Source organism: Empidonax traillii, unplaced genomic scaffold, assembly GCF_003031625.1.
Source record: "Empidonax traillii isolate 1590-97213 ecotype Southwest subspecies unplaced genomic scaffold, ASM303162v1 scaffold104:size2570737, whole genome shotgun sequence".
Classification (NCBI taxonomy): domain Eukaryota; kingdom Metazoa; phylum Chordata; class Aves; order Passeriformes; family Tyrannidae; genus Empidonax; species Empidonax traillii.
In genome coordinates, this window is record NW_020955297.1 from 2,426,441 (window position 1) to 2,448,048 (window position 21,608).

General features: G+C 44.7%; 1 protein-coding gene across 30 annotated transcripts in view; it reads right to left on the minus strand.

Annotated features, from left to right (window-relative positions):
• CADPS (calcium dependent secretion activator) overlaps positions 1–21,608 on the minus strand; it is a 213,897-nt gene that overhangs the window by 103,995 nt on the left and 88,294 nt on the right. For all 30 annotated transcript variants that reach the window (XM_027882337.1, XM_027882335.1, XM_027882329.1 and 27 more), the window contains exons 7-9: positions 9,867–9,978; positions 5,585–5,724; positions 3,549–3,615 (exon numbers count right to left, since the gene is read on the minus strand). In XM_027882337.1, coding sequence (XP_027738138.1) covers positions 3,549–3,615; positions 5,585–5,724; positions 9,867–9,978 — 319 coding nt within the window. The remainder of the gene's footprint in view (positions 1–3,548; positions 3,616–5,584; positions 5,725–9,866; positions 9,979–21,608) is intronic.

Sequence of the window (21,608 nt, forward strand, 5' to 3'; positions counted from 1 at the left end):
GCTTTTGCTTACCACTGCCACTGGCATTACGGTTGCCTTTACGAAGCATTTTCCTCACTTGTGATGCTGCCGACCATTTCCATCCAAGCTCAGGGCCATATTCTGCCATCACTTTCACACTGCATATCTCAGGATTTAAAATTAGGCAAGTAACGAGTCTCTGCCATGTAATTTACATCTAATCAGTATTCTGCTCTTCTGCTGCTCATCTCAAAGGGTGTCTACGAGAAGGGTGGGCAGCATGCAGAGAGGACTGCGATTCATTCTGAAGAGAAAACTAACCCCTCTTAATGCATTGGATCCGTGCTGGAGAAGCACACACACAGCTCTGCCAGCCGTGTCACGCTGTAAACCTTCCCCGAGGTTTCAGCCAAGTCCACCCAGCAAGGCAGGTGCTGGAAAGGTGAGGCTCAGGTCTAGAAATGGCACAAAGGAACTGCTCACACCCACTACACCCAAACAAATCACTCCACTCCTGTATAACCCTTGCAGTTACACAGACACAGAAGGTGCGAGGGATTATTCCACCCAAATTACAAGGCAGCTATTGCTCCTTTCCCCTTCTCCACAGGGCTTACACAAGCCAAGTAGCAGTGGAAGCGCTCCCAGCAGAGCTCCTTTTCCTCCATACGCGCGCAAAGCCTCCGTTCATGCCGGCGAGGCATCACTGACACAAAAGAGACAAACTGCCATCAACACCTTCCTCCCTGGTGCCGCCCATGCAGTTTGGCACCTTTGTTCTTGTTTAAATGGTTATGAAGAGTCTGAGTATTTATTACCATGAATTTCCTAACTTCTGGTACCAAAAGGCAGAGAGTTACCACCCAATAGCGCTGAAGGTACCGAGGCTGTGTCCATCTGAACTGGGGAGAGAAGGGCAGGAGAGGGCACAAGAACAGGAGGAGAAGGTTATTCTGCAAAGCAACAGGAGAGGAGACAGGGCTGCAATAGAAGATCCTACAGGTAAAGGACAGAGACAAGGGATCAAAAATGAAATGCTTAGTTATTCATCCAAATGTACAGCCTTGACCTCCCGGCAGTGTCATGGACCGACCAGACCACTGTATCCCAAAGGGATTTAATGCTTTGGACTCCATCTCTCAGCTCTGCTACAGGCAGGAGCCTGGTGTGGATAAGGGAGCTCCTGAAAGAGGGGCTGCTCCTTGTCCATTCTCTATATAACAGAGCCAGCTCACCTTCCTGTGGGGGTTATTTTCTGTCTGTGGTTTAGCAGAGTTCAGAGCATCCTGGACATCAACACCTTTACTGCCAATCCCTGCTCATATCAGCACCCATCCTTTGCATTGCATGAAAAGCAAATGACAAACATACGGACAGCAAAGTATTTTTATTCCATCTTTATTGCCTGCTGACATGTTCAATATGCTCAAACTACATCTGAGGGACTGCATAGAGAGTGTTTCTTGTTTATATTTGATGTACGGCAGAACACTTTACATTGCACCAAATGTTGAGCAAACGGTAACATAACAGAGAAGCTGCAGTGGCAGCTGGAATTTCTGAGGTGGGCTAGAGAGACTCTCTGGGGGCAAAAGTCTGCTCATCTTATTCAAATGAATTGCTTTTCTGGCCAAATTCTGCTCTGATATGCCAACTGACGAATACAGACCTAGTAACATGAGAAAACATGGAATAACTCTGAGAGCTTCAATTCCACAGCAAGCTGAAGAATATGTAGCAGCTGAAAACTAGAGAAGCAAGTGCAACCACACTGAATGGCCAGAAGAAAGGCTCCTTGAGAGAGACAAGGGAATCCACATCCAAACCTGCAAACCCTTGCACAGAAAAGTATCAATAGATTTACTTACGGGAGAAACTGTGTTAGGAAAGATGATTCTCTGCTTTGGAGAATCCTTGTTCACAGGAAAAAAATAATTGAGGACTTGGTCTAAAAGGACTGAATGGTCTCTCAGGGAAAAGCAATACCAGTTGCTCTACAGGTAATCACAGGTTGCCATAGCACTTCTAACTTCATTTCAGAACATAATAAAGAAAACACACAGAGGAAAGCAATCCCTCAATCCCTGCTGAAGAACAGGGTCAGTGCATAATGTTCCCAAAAGGAAAGAGGGATAGAGGCATCTCCTGTGGCTGCTCTACACTAACTCCCCCATCTCTGTGGCCATTTTGACCCTATATGGAGTCCAAAACAAACACTCAACCTGTCCCTGCTGATCACATCTGGTTATTGGACTAGGCACTCAACAGGTCTCTCCAAATAGCCTCCTACTTATATTTATATGGGCCATGCACATCATAAATCCCCTTTACTTCCCAAGGATGGATTTTCCTATCTGCCACACAGTTTGGTGCTATGGAAGCCAGCAGTGACAGACAAATGGAGAATGAATGTAATTCAGCTTCCTACTGAGACAGCTGAACTTGGAGCAATAATTAACACAAACCAAACTAACCAGTTTACAGTAGGTGATTTAGGACCAGGGAAGCCAGCTGTGTAAGGTGAAGATGGACTGCCTGCACTCCTGCCCTTACCAGCACAGAACAGCCAGCACACAAGCACACTCCATGGCACCTGTGGAGCCTGGTGCACCTGGTTTACACCATCTCTGTCCTCACACAGAGGTGAAATCCCTGCTCCTCTGCAGCAGACCTGCCATCTGCTTCAGCAGCAGCAGGATTTCACCCTTTGACTTGATCATTTTAGATCTGTGCTGGCACAAGATCTCAGTTGGATCCCATGTTGTTTCATCAAAGCCCCTCTGTGTTACTTTCACACAGGACCCTGCAAAAAGCTTTTATATCTCGCACTTGGAGACAACATATCCTAGGAGTACAGAGAGTAAAAAGAGAGAAATGGACCCAAGAGGACTCTGTGGCTTTCTCAGGTTGGTGTGAAGATGGACCACTCACACTGGGGTCACACACTTCTGTGGCCAATGCAGTAGTTTCACCTGCCCTTGGAAGGTGAGGGAAGATCTAACACACAAAGTATTGACCAGATCTTTTTAGGTCACAAAGGACATCTGTTTCCTTGAAACTCTTAATCATGGTCAAATACACAGGTCTACTGGGGTGGCAGAAAGCGAAAGAAAGAAAAAAAGAGAAAAAGGAAAACATTGAAAAATTATCAATGAGAGCTGTAGACAATGAGAAGCAATAATGAATGTGAAGGCAAGATAAACCATCAAAAACAATATGCTGGCTCTGATGTAGCCAGTGATGAAACTTCTGTACATTTGAATGGGCTCCAAATTTAACCTGGAGACTCAAAAGGGAGCATCTACACCCAATAACCTCCAGCCAAGACAGACTGAGCTTCCTCCTCGCCTCATTAATTCCTCACTAAAATTGATTCACCATTTCATCAAGCATTCAGGTGCACCTGGAAACTCACAGCTGGGATATCCTTGAGAATGTGTGGATGTTTAGAAAAAAATCCATGACTTAACAGACACCCTACACAGAACCACAGCTCAGCATCAATCACAAGGCACCAAAAATCGCCAGAGGAAAGACTTAAATATTTCATGTTGTGATTCAAGATCACTTCTAGTTACATCTGTTACCTGGACCAGGACAAAGAATCGTTTCTTCCATCTCTTCCAAACATTTTTACCAATGGCCCATAAATACCTAGGAGAAAAGAACAAGTGAATTCATTACCCAACCGACTATCTGTTGTTCTCTTGCTTTTCAGTGTATTTTCTTTACACCTAGAAAACGAAGTTATTGCATGAGCAGGAGTAATTACAAGACTCTCAAGCCCAGCAGCATTCATGAATGTTTATTTCTAGCCTGAACAAATATCCTGTAAAGAAAGTGACACAAAAAGTTTCCAAAGACCCAACATTACACGGTATTAATTCTCTCTTTCCCTTTGTCTTTCAACTTGCTAAGAATTTGAAGCATTTGATGCCAGGGAATAGATAAAACATGGTGAGATGGGCAAAGACTACATTTGCAACAGAAGAATTAAGGAAGAGAAATCCCTAATGTTAATTTATGACTTCACAAAACCATTTGGCTGAGGGGAGCTGCCAAACAAAGGGACACTTTCTACATCAAACCCAGTATTCAGGATCCCAGTATCCACTGGACTGACTAAACAGGACACTTTTTTTAACAGCTGAATTCCTAGAAATTGCTTGGCTACAGATTATTCAAGCACACTGAGTAATTTCTCAGGAGGATTGAATTTACTGTTTTCCACAAAGGAAGAATTAACTTTTAAAATTAATGTCAAAGTAAGCTTTTAATCTCTGTGATGAAGTGGCCACTGTGACACAGACACTGGCAAAACTAGTGGCAGCACCATGCTAATAATAAACAAAAGGACATTATTCAGCATTAATATGTTTTATGTATCATTATAATTACTTTATTTCTGGCTCAAGAAATAGAAAAACACTTCGTTTTTGGTTATGCTAGGGGTTCCTTATGCCAGAAGAGATCCAGCATACTCCTGATGAATATTTAAGCCACAAAATTCCAAGTGATGCTGATGTGGGCACCGAGTCCTTGGCTAGTCCAAGAATAAGGACATAATTGTCCTATTTGCTATTTCTGCTAATATCAACAGAAAGACAACCTCAATTCTGGCAGCAAGCTGATGTTACAAACTTCAGAGTGTTAAGCAGCATCATATAAATCAAATGTTAGTTGAAGAAAGCTTGAGAACGGCCCTGCTGTCACCTGCAGCCAAGGAAACAAACGGGACAGGGAATCTGTCTTTTCTGGCTTTTGGTGCCTGTGATCATGGTGGAAAAATTAAGCTTCACACGCGCCTATTGGCTCTGATCTCATTAGCAGAGAAGACAGAAGGAAGAGGAATTAGAGAGGATAAGGGATCTAAACCACCAATAAGGGACAATTAAAACAAAATGACGTCATTTTTATAGCACCAAAAACATACTGGAGAAAGAGTTAATCCAAACAATGACTTTCCTGTTTCAATTTTTTATCACACCCTCAGCCCTGAAGAACAAACAGAGGGAAGCCTTGCCAGTGGCCTTAGGTAGATTTTCCCATGGATGATCTTTGTAATTGTATGAAGGTAGAAGATGTCAGGGATCTCTCTGGCCCCAGAGTCTGTGAGACTCACTCCTGGAGGGGAGAGGTTTCTCTTTTAAGCTTCCAGATCATTAGTCCTGCTCCATGCAACTCCTATTTAATTGTATTGTATATCTCAGTATAAATAATGGCAACCACACTGGGGTTTATTTCAAACAGAATGAGCACTGTGCTTTTGGTTCTGAGCAGTCAATGCAAGAGAACACAGAATAACTTCGAAAATTATATTATTCTCAGCAAGAGGGTCGGGCAGTTTACCTATTATTTCCTCACAGGAAAAAGCATAACCAGTAATTTCCTGATGAATACAGTTTAAAATATAAACTGTTTAGCTCATATGGATTAAAAAAGGTTATGCTCAGAATACACAAAGTGCACTAAAAATGACTGAACTAATGCCATTTTTACATTTATCTTTCTTTTTCACCTCCTGTGAACTTGAGAAAAAGACTTTCTCTTTCAGAATCTAAAAAAAAAAGAAAAATTTCCTAATGCACACTCAAAACGAGTTCAGATGGAGACAAATGTTTACCCAGAGTGCTTCATGTTTTGAGGCTTATCCATTCGCACGGCAAGCTTGATCTTCAGGTCTTGATCCGGGCAGTTTTTGGAAACAGTCATTTTGTGCCACTCTGACTGCTTTGGGCTATTAGGAGTAGGATGGAGAACAACCTGTAAGAATTAAAACCAACAATGTTAAAGGGAAAAATTATTCACAAAACGGGGTTTAATGGGGAACAGAAACACATCAAATGAGCTATTTTTGACCTAAAAGTCAGTCTGGTTGTGTCTATTCACATCAGCGAGCATGGACAGCTTTTTATTGCTTTCTTAAAGTACATCTTACTATTTTGGAATTAGGTCATCTATTCTTTGGTTCCTCTATCAGCTCATGGAGCTGTGCAGACAGAACCTCATTATCAGCTCCTGTCATTTATGGAAAGATTGTGGTAAACGAACTTGCAACCGCCCAGGTAAATCAGTCTAGACATGATAGTGGACTGATGTCATTAGCAAACCAGCAACAAGTTCTTTTGCTGAGATTGCCCACTGCAATCATCCACTTTCAGACTAGTGCAACCTGGACAACCTCCAGCCTCCCTGACACCTCTCACGTGAGGTGTGCTGTTTTGAGGGCTCAGAAAGCTCTACCTACAATGGTTCATCTACTGCTGTTGTCAAGTTGTGAGAAAGCTGGCTTGATTATTTACTGTGATGACTGGATAAAGTAGGCAACATTTTAGATAGGCTGCTGTGTCTGACTGTGCTACGACAGCAGATCAAATGTGCATCTCGTATCATGACATCGGTGCCTGCAGGACTCTGCTTCCATTGCATGCAGCGAGGAAATGATGGGAGGGTCTCTAGCAGGGGCACATCAGTGCAACACCAGTGACTGCAGATGAACACCAGTGCAAGTGCTTGGCTCTAACTGAAAGGCTGCAAGAGGCGAATAATCTTTCCTGATCATAGCTGTGCTTTTCTCACTCATTCATTACCACCACTAAGCTGAGCAGCTCTCTCAGAGAGTAAAATACAGAGTATTCTCCCAGAACTACACCACACCGACCATATTGTTCTGGTGTTTCCATATGTGCCCTTTTAGGTGGTCTAACCTTCTTCCTCCTCCACCTATTGTCCTTCTGATGCTTTCACTCTCAAGAGGTCTTTCACTCTCAGAAGTGACTTTGCCTGGCAGAAGTTCATTGAAGTTTCCACTGTTCTGTAGTGAGATGAATCTCCTCTAAATCCATCAAACATTATGCGAGCAAATTGTTTTACAAATGGCAGTGTTCACCCTCGTTAAATGATGTGCTGCCATCACTCATTCCTTGCTCATGCTTAGTCCATGCTCCTGCCAAACTTCTGCCCAGACTATAATCTTATATTCCTCTGCTCTTTAACTTACTGCTGAGTCAACAACCTAGGGGCTGTTTTCCACCAAAATATCCTTGATGCTATTACCCTCTGATAAATAAATCTAAAACTTACTTTATTGCCTCCTCTAAAGCCTGAGGTAAATATCAGTAGATTCTCAACTTCACCCTTATTCATTAATGTTATTTATCACTTCTTTTATGGAATGGCTTTCTCTGGCAGGAACCTGAAGGTTTTATTAGTCACATAGATAACTGAGCATAACCAGTCTGTACTGCATCACTCTTGGAAAAAAATACATTTAAGCAAATCCTGAAGAGGAGAAGTGAGTTCTCCATATGGGGTAGGGAGTGTTGGAAACATTATGGACCCAAGCTGAGCAGTATCCAAGGAATCCCACTGCAAGGCAGGTCATGCAAGCACATAAACTTGAGCAGCCACTCAAGGTGTTTGGGATGCTCTCTATTTTGATTTCTAACTCTTTTTCATCAAAAGGAACATAAACTTTCCTCAGTGGTGTTGTAATTCACAGCTCTTCCCCTCCTTGCTCTCAAAAGATGAAGTATTGGCATGGCTGAAATCCATGGGAGCCCTGCCACTGGCTTCAATAGGGCCAGGATGTATTCCCATGCCTTTAGCTGCCCGTCCAGCAGGCTGTAAGGCTTGGGAGCACTTTTCAGCTCTCCCTTGGATAAAAGTGGTGAGCTGAGGATTGGCGGCCGGTTGCCAATTTAACACTCGCAATAGAAAGTGGGCATTGTACCCGCCTGGCAGAGCACAAAGCCACTGCTCAAAGGGCGCCTGAGCAGGGGTGTTTTGTGTATAAAACCTGCTTCCCTCCTCTCTCCGTGCAGACAGGTTCCTGCCCACTCCAACAGCTAAACCAGGGGCTTAACACGTTCCCGGTTTCATTGTTACATTAAAGAAGAAATCTTGATGCAGCCTGAGCAGACACGCGTCATCTCTCGGCCGCTCCGGGCACACTGAGCATCCCTTTGAAGTTTGGCCGACTGAAAGCACTGGTGGCCACGGGCCAGGGGGAGTCACTGCCAGCTCCCCACACTTGCCACTGCTGGCCCATGTCCTCTGGCCCGCAGAAACTCAGAGCTGAGGGATGTTTTCCTGCTGGATCAGGAATTAAAGCGTATTGGTAGGGCAAGAGGGGTTGCTTTGGGGCCTGACATCTTTCTCAGAACAACATGCACAGCTAATTGCTTCCCGAGACCAGCAAAGTCAGCAATGTTCATGGCTGCCAGTGGAAACAAGACTTACAAAGCGAGCGGGTCTGCACCGAGTGTAACCACTCAGGGGAAAATCCCTGAATGGCATCGCGGCCGGCTGGGTGAAAAGCTCTGCTCAGCATGCCACAGCGGATAAAGGCAGGGTGCCAGGCTGTTTGAAGTAGGAGGTTTTGAAAATAATCCTGAAAATATTATGATGCTGCACAGCAAAAGCAATTGTGGGCCTTCAGCTGGAGTCCTGCAGCCTATTGGGGTCATCCTCTTTGTCAAAAAAGGAAGAGAGTAGGATAATGGAAGAATCAAGGTGTGGATGAGGAAAGTCTGAAGGGGCTGTGACTCTCTTAGAAGAGAAGGTTGAGAGAAGAGAAGAAGGGGTAGCTTTGTTTTGCTCTCTCTCAAGAATGAAGGATGCTACACAAATGTGAAACCACAAACAGTTAATGTTAACATGGATTATATGAGACAAGATTGCATGCAGTGCTCTCCACCACTAAGTTACAAATTAAATCAACAGCTCACTAGGACCTGGAAGACTCTTTGGCATTTTTATGAACAGAATTAATATAAACCCATGTTAATTAAGCAAAATGTTGCTGTATGGACAGATTCTCCTGTGTCAAGACAAAGTAGCCACAGAGGTAGCAAGAAACATCCCAGTAAGTTAGTCCATAATTGGCAATACTGTACTTGCCACAGAATAAGTGGCTTTCCTGGCCGTGGATTTCTTAGACATTGCCATGTAGACAGGGTGGAGAGCAAGGTGTGCTGCAGAGATGGGCAGACAGAGCCCAGGCTGTTCCTGGAGATTGCTTGGGTCATGCTGAGCCATGACACAGGAGATGCCAAGCCCTCTTACCCTGAACTGATTTTCATGGGGTTTGTTACCGTGCTGATCTCTCAACCTGAGAAGCTGAGGAAGACATGACAAGGAGTTTGCTGCCACTTATGCCTGAGGCCAAGACAAATTATACAGCTGGAAAAAATCCATGGAGACAACCGAAGTGTCCCAAAGCCACAGATATTCTGGAGCTGTGGGCTGCAGATATGAAGGGCCACCAGGTTTAGGGGCCAGAGGCGAGGCACAGAGAGGGGGTGGGAAGGTTTGCTCTGTGGTCAGTACCCCGTGAATCTGAGCTCTTTGCTATAACACCACTGATGGGAGGAATGAAAACCCATGTTCACTCCCTAGTCCAGCCCCACTGAAGGCACCAGTTTGGTCACCATCCCCAGGGAACCCAGGGTTCCAAACCTTTTGCAGTGAGTACTGCAGTCAGTGCTTTCAAAAGCTCAAACTGTGCACCGGCTGCTCAGCTGATAGGAGAGCAGCTTAACGCTCCCTTGCCAAACCTAAATCCCTTCTTTTTGCTTCAGCATAATCCCCTTTTCTGCCTCAGGAATGTCCATTTCCGTAAGCAACTTCTAAGGCTTTCCGGACTGCCAATATCACACACAAGATCCTCTGCCTTTGCTCAGAGCAGGCACAGCCAGCTGAAATGCTGCCATTAAAAACTCACAACAAAGACAGCATGCGAGATGCACTCCTTTCCAGCAGTGCAGAGCTTGCTTTCTTCCTCCCTCCTGAAGCTTGGCAAAAAAGCAGAGCATGTTGTGCTCCAAAGATATTTCCGTACAGGAGAGATTTCTCTAGAAAAGCAGGGCCAGAAGGAAACATTATTAAACTCAAAATCTCCTTACCCTCCCAAGCTCTTTGTCCTCCAGAGCCAGCACTCCTGTGCTCTCCGTGAACAGCTTCACCTTCACTGCAGGAAGCGCGTGGGTTGTCGTGAAGTCTCCCTGGGTGCCCCAGCTGTGAAAAGAAAGACAAGAGAGATGTTCAACTCAGCTGCAGGTCAGCAGCAACACTGCTTGGGTGTGCAATGGTTAATCCAAAATGTCCTGTCTGACACAAGCCAAAGTGGTTGGATTGTCTGAGTGACAAAGGTATTAATTATCTTCTTTGGAAAATGTGGGATAGATGTTTGGAAAACCCATGATGATTCTTGGGGGGAAAAAAAAAAGAGCATTTGGGAACAGCATGAAAACAAATTTAAGAGAACTTTCTTATTAGAAAGAACAATATGTCTCCTGCAGCGCCAGCCTGTGCAGTCACAAGAGAAGTTGAGGATTGAAGACATCTGCACCCAGGATGTCTGTAATCATTCACGCCTCTGCTCTTCTTATGCTTTCCTCTACTTTCCTCCACTTTCCAAGCTGAAAGTGAGGTTTGCCTTTTTTGGAAGATACTGTAATTTAACCGGGGTCCTCTTCCAAGCCTTAGCCCCGACCAAGTTTAAATTCAAGCTGTTTTGTCTGGAGTAGTCCTAGTTTGCTGGAACTGTGGAGCAGGACACCAGCTCCTAGTGGATAGAATGGCAGTGGCCAGGAAGATGCAGCCTCTACAACTACACAATGAACCGAGACCTCCACCTACTATTTGTACTCTATGAGTCATTCCATGGCTTGGAAAGGAGTGTTATGGAGGCTGAATGACCCACAGTGTGTGAAAATGCCCTCAAGACACTCAAGTCTCCAAAGGAAACCTCCAAACTTCCGCAACCACAGGTTGTCCAAGCGCACAAAGAACGTGAGCGCATTCCATGTGGGACCCTGCCAAGAGAGTGTTACGATCAACACACATGAGTGACGTGGTGGAACACACTCTGCAACCCAGAGTGCTGCAAGTCAGATGAGAGATTATACCATACCTCGCTAACAACTTCTATTTGCCCTCCCTCTATTAATGACACATCCTGTGCTCCTGAAGTATCAGTTTATGCTTTGCTCTCCGTTGAGTAAATCTTGTCCAACCGAGCTCAGCAGATGAGCATGTTCAGTGCACAGCTGATTAACAAACTCAGCTTCTTTATCAGCTTTGCTCTGGAGTTTTCTCTCCTGGTGCCACTGCTCCACGTTTCATCTTTTATGATGATGCATCAAACTGCCACCAGTGCCAGAGAGCAGAGCTTTGGCATAAATTACCTACAGCAGTCAAATCAAGTCCTCTATATCTTTTTCATGTGTGAGCCATCAGCTACATAACTGTTTTAAGCATAAGAACCAAGAAACAACTTTATTTTCTAATCACAGTTTCAGGTCACAGGTTATGTTTTCTCTCTTAAAAAACTGCGTTGTCACCAGGAGAGAAAGCAGGGAGACAGTCTTGCTTTGGGGTAAGAGGCAAAAGTAAGAAAATATCCAACCTTACGCTGTGTACTTTGACAGCATCTGCTTTATAGAACTCATATCGCTGTTTACTATTAAAAAGCTCTTATTTGCTGAAGCATTCCCAGACCATATGTTATCAACAAATGTTACTAACCAAATACAAACAGTAATTTTCATTAGGTTTCCTTCATGAGAACAACATTAACCACAAAGGGAATAAATGTTTCAAATGACAGTAAACATACATAGCAAACCCTTGACAACACTGTGGTGCTTACATATTCATACCCCTAAGAGCCCTGAAAAGATCTGCACCAACAAATGGAGACCATCAGAAGTTGGGTTTTGTGCCGGTTGGAGCCTGTGGTGATGTCATTAGTTGCCATAGTGATGTTCAGCATAAGGCCATAATTCATGTCACTGAAATATCATTTGTATTCAATCTAAGTACCCAGTTTATCCGGGCTGCGTATGAAATTATTGTTGAGAAAATTAGCTCTGGACAGTAGCTAGGTATTAGGATCTTCTGAGGGACTAACAATGTGGTGGTTTAATTTCCATATTTAATCACTAAGCAGGTTATCACTGCAGGAGTTCATTTGTTGGGAAAGTGCCTTGGGACTCATTCTAGACAAATCTCACAAAGTAGCCATGCTATCTTGTCCCCTATCACAGAGCTCGTGCCGACACTCCAAAGCAATAAAACTTTTGCAAATGAGGACAAATAAATGTCATTCTGGCCAAAAGGAGATTTACATGTGTGTATATATATATATGTGTGTGTGTGTATACACATGCAACAAAAAAAGAAGTATACAAGCAGAAAAATCCTGAGAGTTTTTCAGTCAGGACCATATTAACTACCTGAATCCCGCCTGAACCCCTCAGCCCAGCATTCCTTATTGCCTAGTGTGTTCCAAAGCCTGGAACTGATCAAGAAATGCTGTTATGCACAGGGACTTTACTAGAATCACTGCCCTATTTATGGCATCTATGCTGTTCCAGTGCTATTACTAGGATCTACTTGTGTCTCCAGGGTTTCTACTCAGGTATCAAACTCAGGATGAGCAGCTAAACTCTTTTGGCTGCAAAGAGGTACTAACTTGACAAATGCTGGCCCTTGTTTTACCTTTTACAAGCAATCTGAGGAGATCATTACTGTAGACTTTGTGTCTACAGATTCACCTAGAGGTGCCATCACAGTTCCTGACCAAAGAGCCCAAAGTGCTGAGAATTTTTCCCAAACGAAACATAAAATGACACTTATCCAGAGGGTAGGAGTGGATAACAAGGAACAAAGGTCAGCTCTTGTTTCTCATTACCTCAGTGGGTTCATTTAACAAAAAGCATTTGAAGGATGGGCTCACCTGTCTGATTTCAGGAACATTTGGGAGCTCTCACAAGCACTGTCCTCCCTGCCACATGAGGGACAGTGACACCATTGCCAATACAGGTGCCAGACTGCTCTGACCAAGCTGCTGTCAGCTGTCTCAAGTGACATGCTCCTGATCTGGCAAACCTTCAGCTTGATGCTACTCAGCCCTTCCAAACTTATGGCCAAAACTAGTAAGATCAACTCATCTCCTGCTGATGCCACACCAAGCTCTTACCCTTTCCTGATGTAAGATCACTGCAGGAACAACTGCCTTCATCCTATGGAAGTGCAGTGCTTCACATGCTGATCTTTGGCTGTGGCCTCTGAGGGCTACTAAAATGCAGACACAGGAATTATAAAGTTAAATTATCACGTAGCTAAAAAGACAAAAACATTAAAACACCATGGGACTGCTATGTTACAATGTGTGATTATCATACTATTTGGAATATGAATAAGGCTTGAGCACAACCCCATAAGGATCCCTGCTTGAGACCTGACTGCACTCATGTATCACATGAAACTGGGCAGGAGGTTCTCAGACTCCAGCTGCTTTTTTCCACCGTATCCCACTTACGTGGCTTAATCGTTAATTTTCTCAGCTGTCCTTGAGAGACACTGACTTAGTCATTTCTGTTCAACTCTAGCATGTAAGTTCCTCCACAGGAAATTTTAGCACCCATGACCTTCCTAAAAGTGAACATACACATTTAATACCCAGGCAAACGCGCTAAATTTTTTCCATTTGTATACTGTGGTCTCCAGCTAGTCTGCTTAGGTCCTGCCTAATTTGAAACATCACTCTTCTTCCATCATTGCTCTTGTAACTTGATGTAGCCAGAACACTGATGCTTGTGATTCCTATAAATAAAGAATAAGTACAGCTGGGTTATATTGCTGGGCCATGAATCAGCCCTGCTAACCAGCTCAGCCTGTCAGTGGGCTAACACGGGAGCAGCTGGAGAGCCATGTGCTTTTCACAGGGTTGACATCTAAACATGATCCCTGATCGGTTCTCATGGGCTTCAAAACTGCCAGAGGACACCTTTTATCCCTCTCCAGATATATTTATTGAAATGGGTTTGGTTGCCAGCTTGCATGGAACAAAAGTGAAAAAAACAGAAAACTAAAGTAAAAATGTTTACTAAAGGAGAGCTACACTCTTCCCTCAGTGGGTTCACTCCAGGTGTGCACTACACTCAGTGCACACAGCAGCATCCTGGGACAGATGGTCTCTGCTGGAGATGATCCTCTTCTGCCTTGTTCCCACAAATACACCACTTAAGGAAAAAAGTCTTGCAGAATAACATTCCTACATGTTGGTGAGATTTGCAGCAGTTTATTGAGCCACCTGCTTGGTATAGTTCTCCCAGTGTAATCGACTCAGCAGCAGTGCCTGTCCCCTCCCAGGCCAGGAACACGTCCTTGGGAGGGCAGAAGCAAGCAGCTGCTTCCATCCCTGCAGGGGCACAGCCACTGAAACCCGCAGCAGCATCCCCCACCCTCCTGCACAGCCAGCTGCCTGTGTACAGGGGCATGGAGGTCCAGCTGAAAAGCCTTTAATATACATGACCATGTCTTGGACAGTATTTGCAAGGCCAGCACAACCTCACTTCCTCTTCTCTGCTGCCAGAGAGGGATCTCCTGAGAACACGACCAGCTGGTCTGGCTGCCTCCCTCCCTTGTGCACTGCTGGTACTGGCATGCACTTCTCTTCATCCACATTCCTCATCTTGTCCCTCCTGGCACTCACATCAGCATGTCTGTGTCCCTCCTGGTGTATTTATAGTTTGGTCTCCAAACCGAGCCAGCTGGGAAAGGGAAGCTCATTGTAAGGGTGGCACAGACATCAGCCTGACAGACCCTGCTTGTATTTTGAGAAAATACATGTCAGCAAAGTCACCTTTTGCTTGATGACTGCTTCCCCTTGTGTGGTGCGATGCTTTTAACCCAGCCTTGGTTTCTCAGCTTACTGCAGTGCCCAGCCATGGTGCCTGCTGGAGCTGGATCCTGCTCTGACGATGGAGTGTTCCCATCCTGCTTCACTGCTGGGAGACTGAAATCCTACATATAGTCTCAACTTAGTTCTTCTAGAAATCCTGTCTAGCAAATGATGGTTTTATTTCTTTAGCACACTCCCTTCCACCCAGAAGAGACCTTTGCAGGAAACATCCTTAAATCTTAGGCTATAAATCATGTATGCTCACAGTTTAAGCACTGAGAAAAGCAGATTTAGAGCAAAGCATGCCAGGCACTAAAAACTACCACTGAGCCAACCTACCTTCGTGCAGCTGATGGAGTAGTGCACCTTTTCCTCTAATGTAATGCTAAGGTGTATTTCTTTTTAACGTGTTTCACAAGCAAGGAGGAAAATAAATGGTCCTAAAACACGTTTAACATTTAACTTTACAGAAGAAGCAGCACACAGGAAAGCTTTTTGCTATATTCTCTAATGCTTTACATACACTAGTCATTCCAAAACATGAATTAGAGGCTGATGACCACCATTACCAGTGATCCTTCTGAACTTCCCTTGCTCAACAACAAAACCTGATGCAGGGATGGCATTAATCCCACTAGGATGAAAATATCCAGTTTTGAAAATGAAAAGAGTACTTGGGAACTTCTAGGAACACCACAAACTAGACAATGCTGCCCTTGTGCTGAGCTCTCACAAGCAGGTGCTGGGAGAGCAGACAGTTTGTTCCCTTTTTGGGAGCAGTGCTGGTGAATTTGCTGTTGAGGCACCAAACTGGCAGGGCCGCAGCAGCACGGACGTGTCCACGACATGTGACAGAGGCAGGTGCTCACACCTGCACCAGCTGGGTCACAAAGCCATAAGAAACAGAAGTAGGACATCCCAAAGGCTCTGGGAAAATATGTACTCTTTGCAACTCTCATGGGTAATGGCAATGGATAATAAGTTTGTCGCTTGTGTCTTTGGGATTTGAAAAAACCCAAAGGCATAGAAGAATTCAGAATTTTAGGCTATCCAAGAAAACCCACAGGCTGGGTCACACAGCTAGAGACCTGCAGAGTGCAGCTCCACACACAACTCTGTTTCAGTGGGAGAATGCAATAAACCACTGCTAGTTGGGAGATGCTGGACTGGGGATAGCTACAAACTGGTTTGCAACTTACTGCAGTAGGACTACAAACCCTGATTGAGGTCAGCTGAATTCTTCTAGAAACACAACCCAGTGGGCAATACAGCATCATTATTGAAAGATAAAAGGTTGTTTAGTCAGAAACAAAACAAGGTGCTGAGTAAAGACACCAAACAATGCAGGAAGCACTTGCTGCAAATAAAGTAAGGGAGGTGTTGGTTCCTCCAACCAATCACAGCCATCCACTGGCAAATTACCAAGCCATTTAATCCATTTGGTGGGTTTTGTGGAACTGAGTTTGGATTTCACATGCTGTAGAGAGCCTCAAATGGATCTATGGCTCTGAGGAAAGGATTTGATCTTCAGCTATCAGGAGAAGATACTGAGAAAAGAGATGAATCACAACTGTGGAAAAACACAAATTTAGGGGATTGTACTATCATGTACAAGTGCCCAAGTCACCTGCTTTGGGCTCCTGCTATTACAATAAGGAGAGATATATTTAATAGTCAGTAGAGCTAGGCCTTAATTTGCTTTATCCCAATTTAGCAAGCAGATGAAATGATGCCTGACCTAAAAGGGCCCCTGTCTTCAGTTCTAAAGAGGGATGTTGGAGGTAACTGCTGCAGATGCACAAAAAAGATCAAATATTAAAATCTCAAAGAATGCATACACATGCAGAGAACCTTCTGTGTTTCTGCTCATGCAAAGATGTCCTGGGCTAGGAAACACAATTCAGGAGCTAAGAAAGGCACCTTTCCGTTGTGCCTGTAGAAATGGATTGAGAACAGTTTGCATCCATAATATGTCCTGATTCCCAAGAGCTGCTGAGCCTTGTCTGGGATTCCTCCCACAGTAAAAGTTTGATGTGTTTACTCACCTTCAAAACCAGGATAACCAAAGACATCAGACACAGATTGACAACATAGCCTATTTCTGTTTACATTTGTTTCCTCTCCTCCCTTTCTGCTGCCAGAACAGCCTTTCAGTCCCATCCCCTCGGAACAAGCTGAGCTGAAGTGGGAGTGACAGCATAAACAGATTTGATTCCTCCTAGACTTTCCTGCACAGACTTTGTAACGTTTCAAACTCTGCTTTCAGTGATGCTGCTCCCGTGAGTGACAAGTCAGCATCCCCCTGGCACTGGCCAGCAGAGGCGGCTGTACCTGCCCTGCCTGGAGCTACGGAATGCTGAGCAAGGCCATGTCTCTGTATGGACCACTGATGTCTGCTCTGATGGGATAACCCAAGGGCGCTCTGAGTGAATCCATCCTTTCCCGTGACATCCTAATTCCTGCTGAGCATATAACACTACCTCCTCTAAGAAAAGAACAACATTGGTAAATATTTTGCTTACAAAAAGGGTGTTTATTTACCCCAAAACACCACTGCAGAAGCACTATGGTGTTATCCAAAAGGTGAGCAGCGTGTCCCTAAGGACTGGCCTCCTCCTATAGCAGCTGAGGATGAGCTCCAACCTCCAGCATTTCATCAACTGCCCATTTTTTGTTCCCATGGCTCTGAGACACAATGTATATATCCCCTACACAGACATCATTTCGCTTAACATCATGCAGCCAGCAGTACCAGACAGCGGATAAAAGGCACCACCTCTCCCTCCAAGAGCTGCAACTCCCACATCCTCAAACTGGCTCCGGCAGCACTACACTGCCGGCTGAGAGAGAAATATGTCTCGGAGAGCATCACATCTGTGCCTGAGTGTGCAAAGTGCAGAAGGAATAGGGTAAAGCTGACAGAGACTGCAGCAAAGCAAAGCCTGCAAAGGTCTGCACTTGATCTGCTTGTGGCTCACACACAGTCCCCACAGACTCCGTTCTGGTGCCAGCATAGGGCACTGCAGCCAAGAGGAGCTGCTGAGGCCGACAGCACAGCTTTAGGAACCCAAAAAAGGATGATCTCTGCTATACAGAAAATACGGAGCTTGATTTGTGTTTCCCGAGAATGACTGATACACTGTGGAAGTGTCATGAAGGAAGAAGAGAGGGGAGGCGGATTTAATCACATTATAGCTATTTACGGCCACGAGATGGCATTCCTGCCCCAGAGATGTCCCTGTGCCATGCCTGTACCCAGCCTAACTCACCTCCTGTGCCCAGGACCACACACCCCTCCTGGGCTGCTGCACCCCTGGCTGGGCTCTACTGCACAAATCCCATGGCTGGTTTGGATGAGAAATTCTGGCAATGCCATTTACCAAAATCTCTGAGGTATTAACAGGGAAAATAAGTAGTGTGATTACTTTTCATGATTTAAATGATGACTGCTTTTCAAATGCTCTGTGGTCTTAACTAATACTTTCACAATAAGAGGAGAAAAGCTCAGCAGGAGGAAATGGAAATGAAAGCCCAGCACTGTTTTACTGTGAGGTCTGAACTGAAGGAATAATTTGTTTTACAAGGGCTGCCTACTGTATGTGCTCCATCAGTGTATCTGCTTTGGATATAGCACAAGTTAAGAGTTTAAGTCACAGAATGCCTCTGTGAGCATTTACAGTCTGTGGCTGTGACCACTTCTTGTACAATGCAATGTCTTGCAGTGACATCCACAGGCTAATAAAGGTTTCTTTTGGTCAAAGATGCTCCACTGAACCAGCCCCACAGCTGCTCATTTCACAGAACAATTAAATTCAGTGGTTAATCACTTCTACCAAGTCTTGTCACCCTGGAAGAAAACAAAACTGCAGAGGACTGCCGCTGGTCATCAGGACTGCCGATGGCCATCCAGCTCCTCTCTCCATGAGAAGGCCTTGTCCTATTTGCCCATGTAGTGACAACAGGATGTTGCTCCCATTAAGTACTTTCAGACTTAGCAGTGTGGTTCGTTGGGAGATGTAGCACATTCACAAAGCCAACAGGCCTCTCTACCTTCATTTCACAGAAAGAACACCTAAAATGTTGAGAAATCACTGTCCAGACAGGAGCAGGCACAGTACCAATCCTTTAAAGCATGTTCTCTATCTCCCTATACTGCTTTGCAACCAGCAATAGCAGCACCCCTCATTAAATGATAATGTGCACTACTTGTACACAGCACTTAAATAAATAAACCAACAACTGGGTCCTTTCACATGTCTTGCTCCCTGCCTTTCCCTTGGCAAATGACGTGCAGAACCTGCACTAAGGCATGGCTTAATTTTTTTTAAGAAACACCAGACACGAGCAATAAACAAGACGACTAAATGTATCCCAGGACTTGCATTTTGCAGTCCTTCTCTTAATTTAGCACTGTTTCAGCTCACTGAATCTCAATCTCATTTCAAAGTCCTTTCAGTCTCTACTATCCCATCTTAAGGTTGCATGAATAGGAGTGATGAAGCAGACGGGTGTCGATGAAAATCGCCTTGGGCATCATCACACCTTCTGGAATACTTAAATTTGAATGTATGTGCTATCACAGGAATACATAATTCCCAAGTGCACAGGAACACTCAAGAAATTAGACAGCTGGCGAGAAAAGAAAGACATTCATCTGTGAAAGCGAAGGTGCATGAGCTCAACCCTTACTAGACACCAGAGAATCCATGTGAAAGCAATGCTATGTGTGCTCTAAAGGTCAGGGAAAACACAGCCAGAGCTTGCACTTACTTGATACCAGAGAAACGAACTACAAGAGGTAAGTCTACAGAAACAAGCCTTCATTATTCTTCAACACAGCTTCTAGTCTAAAATACACGAGACCTTTGGGAGCAGGATCACCATCCACAGTCCCAGCAGAGTATTCCACAGCTGTCCAGGAGGCTGCTCACAGCAGTGTGGCTGTCTGGGTGACGCTCAGGGTAAGGGAATCCTGTGGAGCCAACCCTTTATTCTGGGAAAAAAACTCGGCTGCTTAATCTAAAGTAAAATTTTTGTTCCTGCAGAGCAGCTACGAGGAAGCATCAGAAGAGGTTCTGAATTCCTAATTAAAAGAGGTATTAAATCACTTGCATGAAGACTTCCCCATAATAGATCACACACTCGCACCTGGGTAATAACTTTTTAGTGCAGTTTTTGCTGTGCTTAATGACTTGTCCACAGCCTCCATTTTCAGAAATGGGAACGTCACAGCATAAATCTCAGGAGCATTATGGAAACAGTGTCACACACACAAAGGGGGATTTAAAGAGTAGGTCAGACTGAGCTAACAGCAGAACCCTCCAGGTGCAAAGTCAGGCATGGTCTCATTGGAAAGCTGTCTCCTAGGCATGCTAAATAGCTGCTGGAGAAGGAATCGTTTATCAGGGATTTGGACACCACTTCGTACCTTTCAGCCTTAGACAGAGGGCCTAAAAACAACTGACCTGAAGTTCCTGTCCCTGCCATTGTCACCAGCAGCATTGCTTAACTCACAGAGAGCCAAAGCTGAAATTCTCTCCTGGAAGACCTTTCCCCAACAGATGCCCTGGGGCAGACTGACCCTCTGCTCAGACAATCACCCCAGGGACAAGGGCTGTACCTCAGAAGGGATGGTGTCTGATGTGACTTGTACTCAGGGCTCAGTCACCTGCCTTAACACATTCCTAAGGCTCATGGAGGTTTCCTAAGGAGAAAGAGCTGCAAACATCTGCACAGCTGTGAAATGAAATCATGGGACTGGAAAGGCAAGTCAATTGCTATGGGTAATTAAGACAGCTTATATTTAATGCTGATGCCAATTAGAAGACAGAGGAGGGGGAAAAAAGGAAAAAAAAGGCAGCTACTTCTTAAAATTTCCTTTTGCTTTGTTTTTCACCCAGCATCATGAATTTTGCTTACACAGGGCTTAGTTAAGCATGTAAACCTAAATATGAATGCCTGCTTAAAAAGCCACAGCCACTCAGGTCTTGTGCCTTAGCTTTGCCTTATCTGGAAAGGCCCTGCCAGGCAGGGCACCGACAGCTGTACGGGGAGATACACAACATGAGTTATGGGCTAAAATCTGCTCTCACTTGCATCAGTTTAAACCCCTTTAGTTTAGTGGAGTTAAATTAGCTCTACAGCACATGGAATATTTACTTGTAATTTATCCATCTCAGAAGGAATTCTCTTATTTTACCACAGGGGAATGTGCAGGGCATCCCCAACTAATTGTGGCAGCAGAACACTGACTGCAACAAAACGCTCTTATTGTGCTCCTGTCTGTGCAAAGCAAACAGGCAGCACTTCACACTCCAGGGCCTGAGGCAGGGGATTCCTTAACCAAAAGACCAGATTTTCCCCTTCTGCAGGCAGAGAAGACATCCCTGTTTGCCAGCCTTCCTTCCTGCAGGGCTCCTCCCAGAAGGAGAGGGTGACCGACTGGCACTGAGGAAGGATGCTGTGCACTTCCAGTCCCTCTTCACGGTCAAGCAGTGGACTCTGATGGATGTGGCACACCAATTTGAAACAAAACCCCTGCCTGAATGATAAGGCTGGAGATCTGGTGCAGCCTGTCGAAGCAGAGATAAGCAGCTGAGCTGCCACAGCATCTTAAAACAAATCAGGGAGCACGATCAGAACAAGAACAGAGATAAAACAAGGAACTCCTGTCTCCTAGGGCAATGGGTAAGAGAGAGGAGATGGGAGAGGTTTAGAAGTTTACCAAAGACATTACTTTATCAGCAGAGTGAATTTCTGGAAAGGCCCAAGTCCTTGGTCACAACAAACAACATAAGATGTGATATAGAGTCAGATGAGACTCATTGACTGCCCTCTCTCCAGCACTGTCATATCCCACATGCTGAAGAAAATTAGATGGAAAAAAACCCAAGCAACGGTGATTTGTCTTTTCTCCTTCAAAAACAACTATCTTCATTTCCACTTGTTTCTCTGA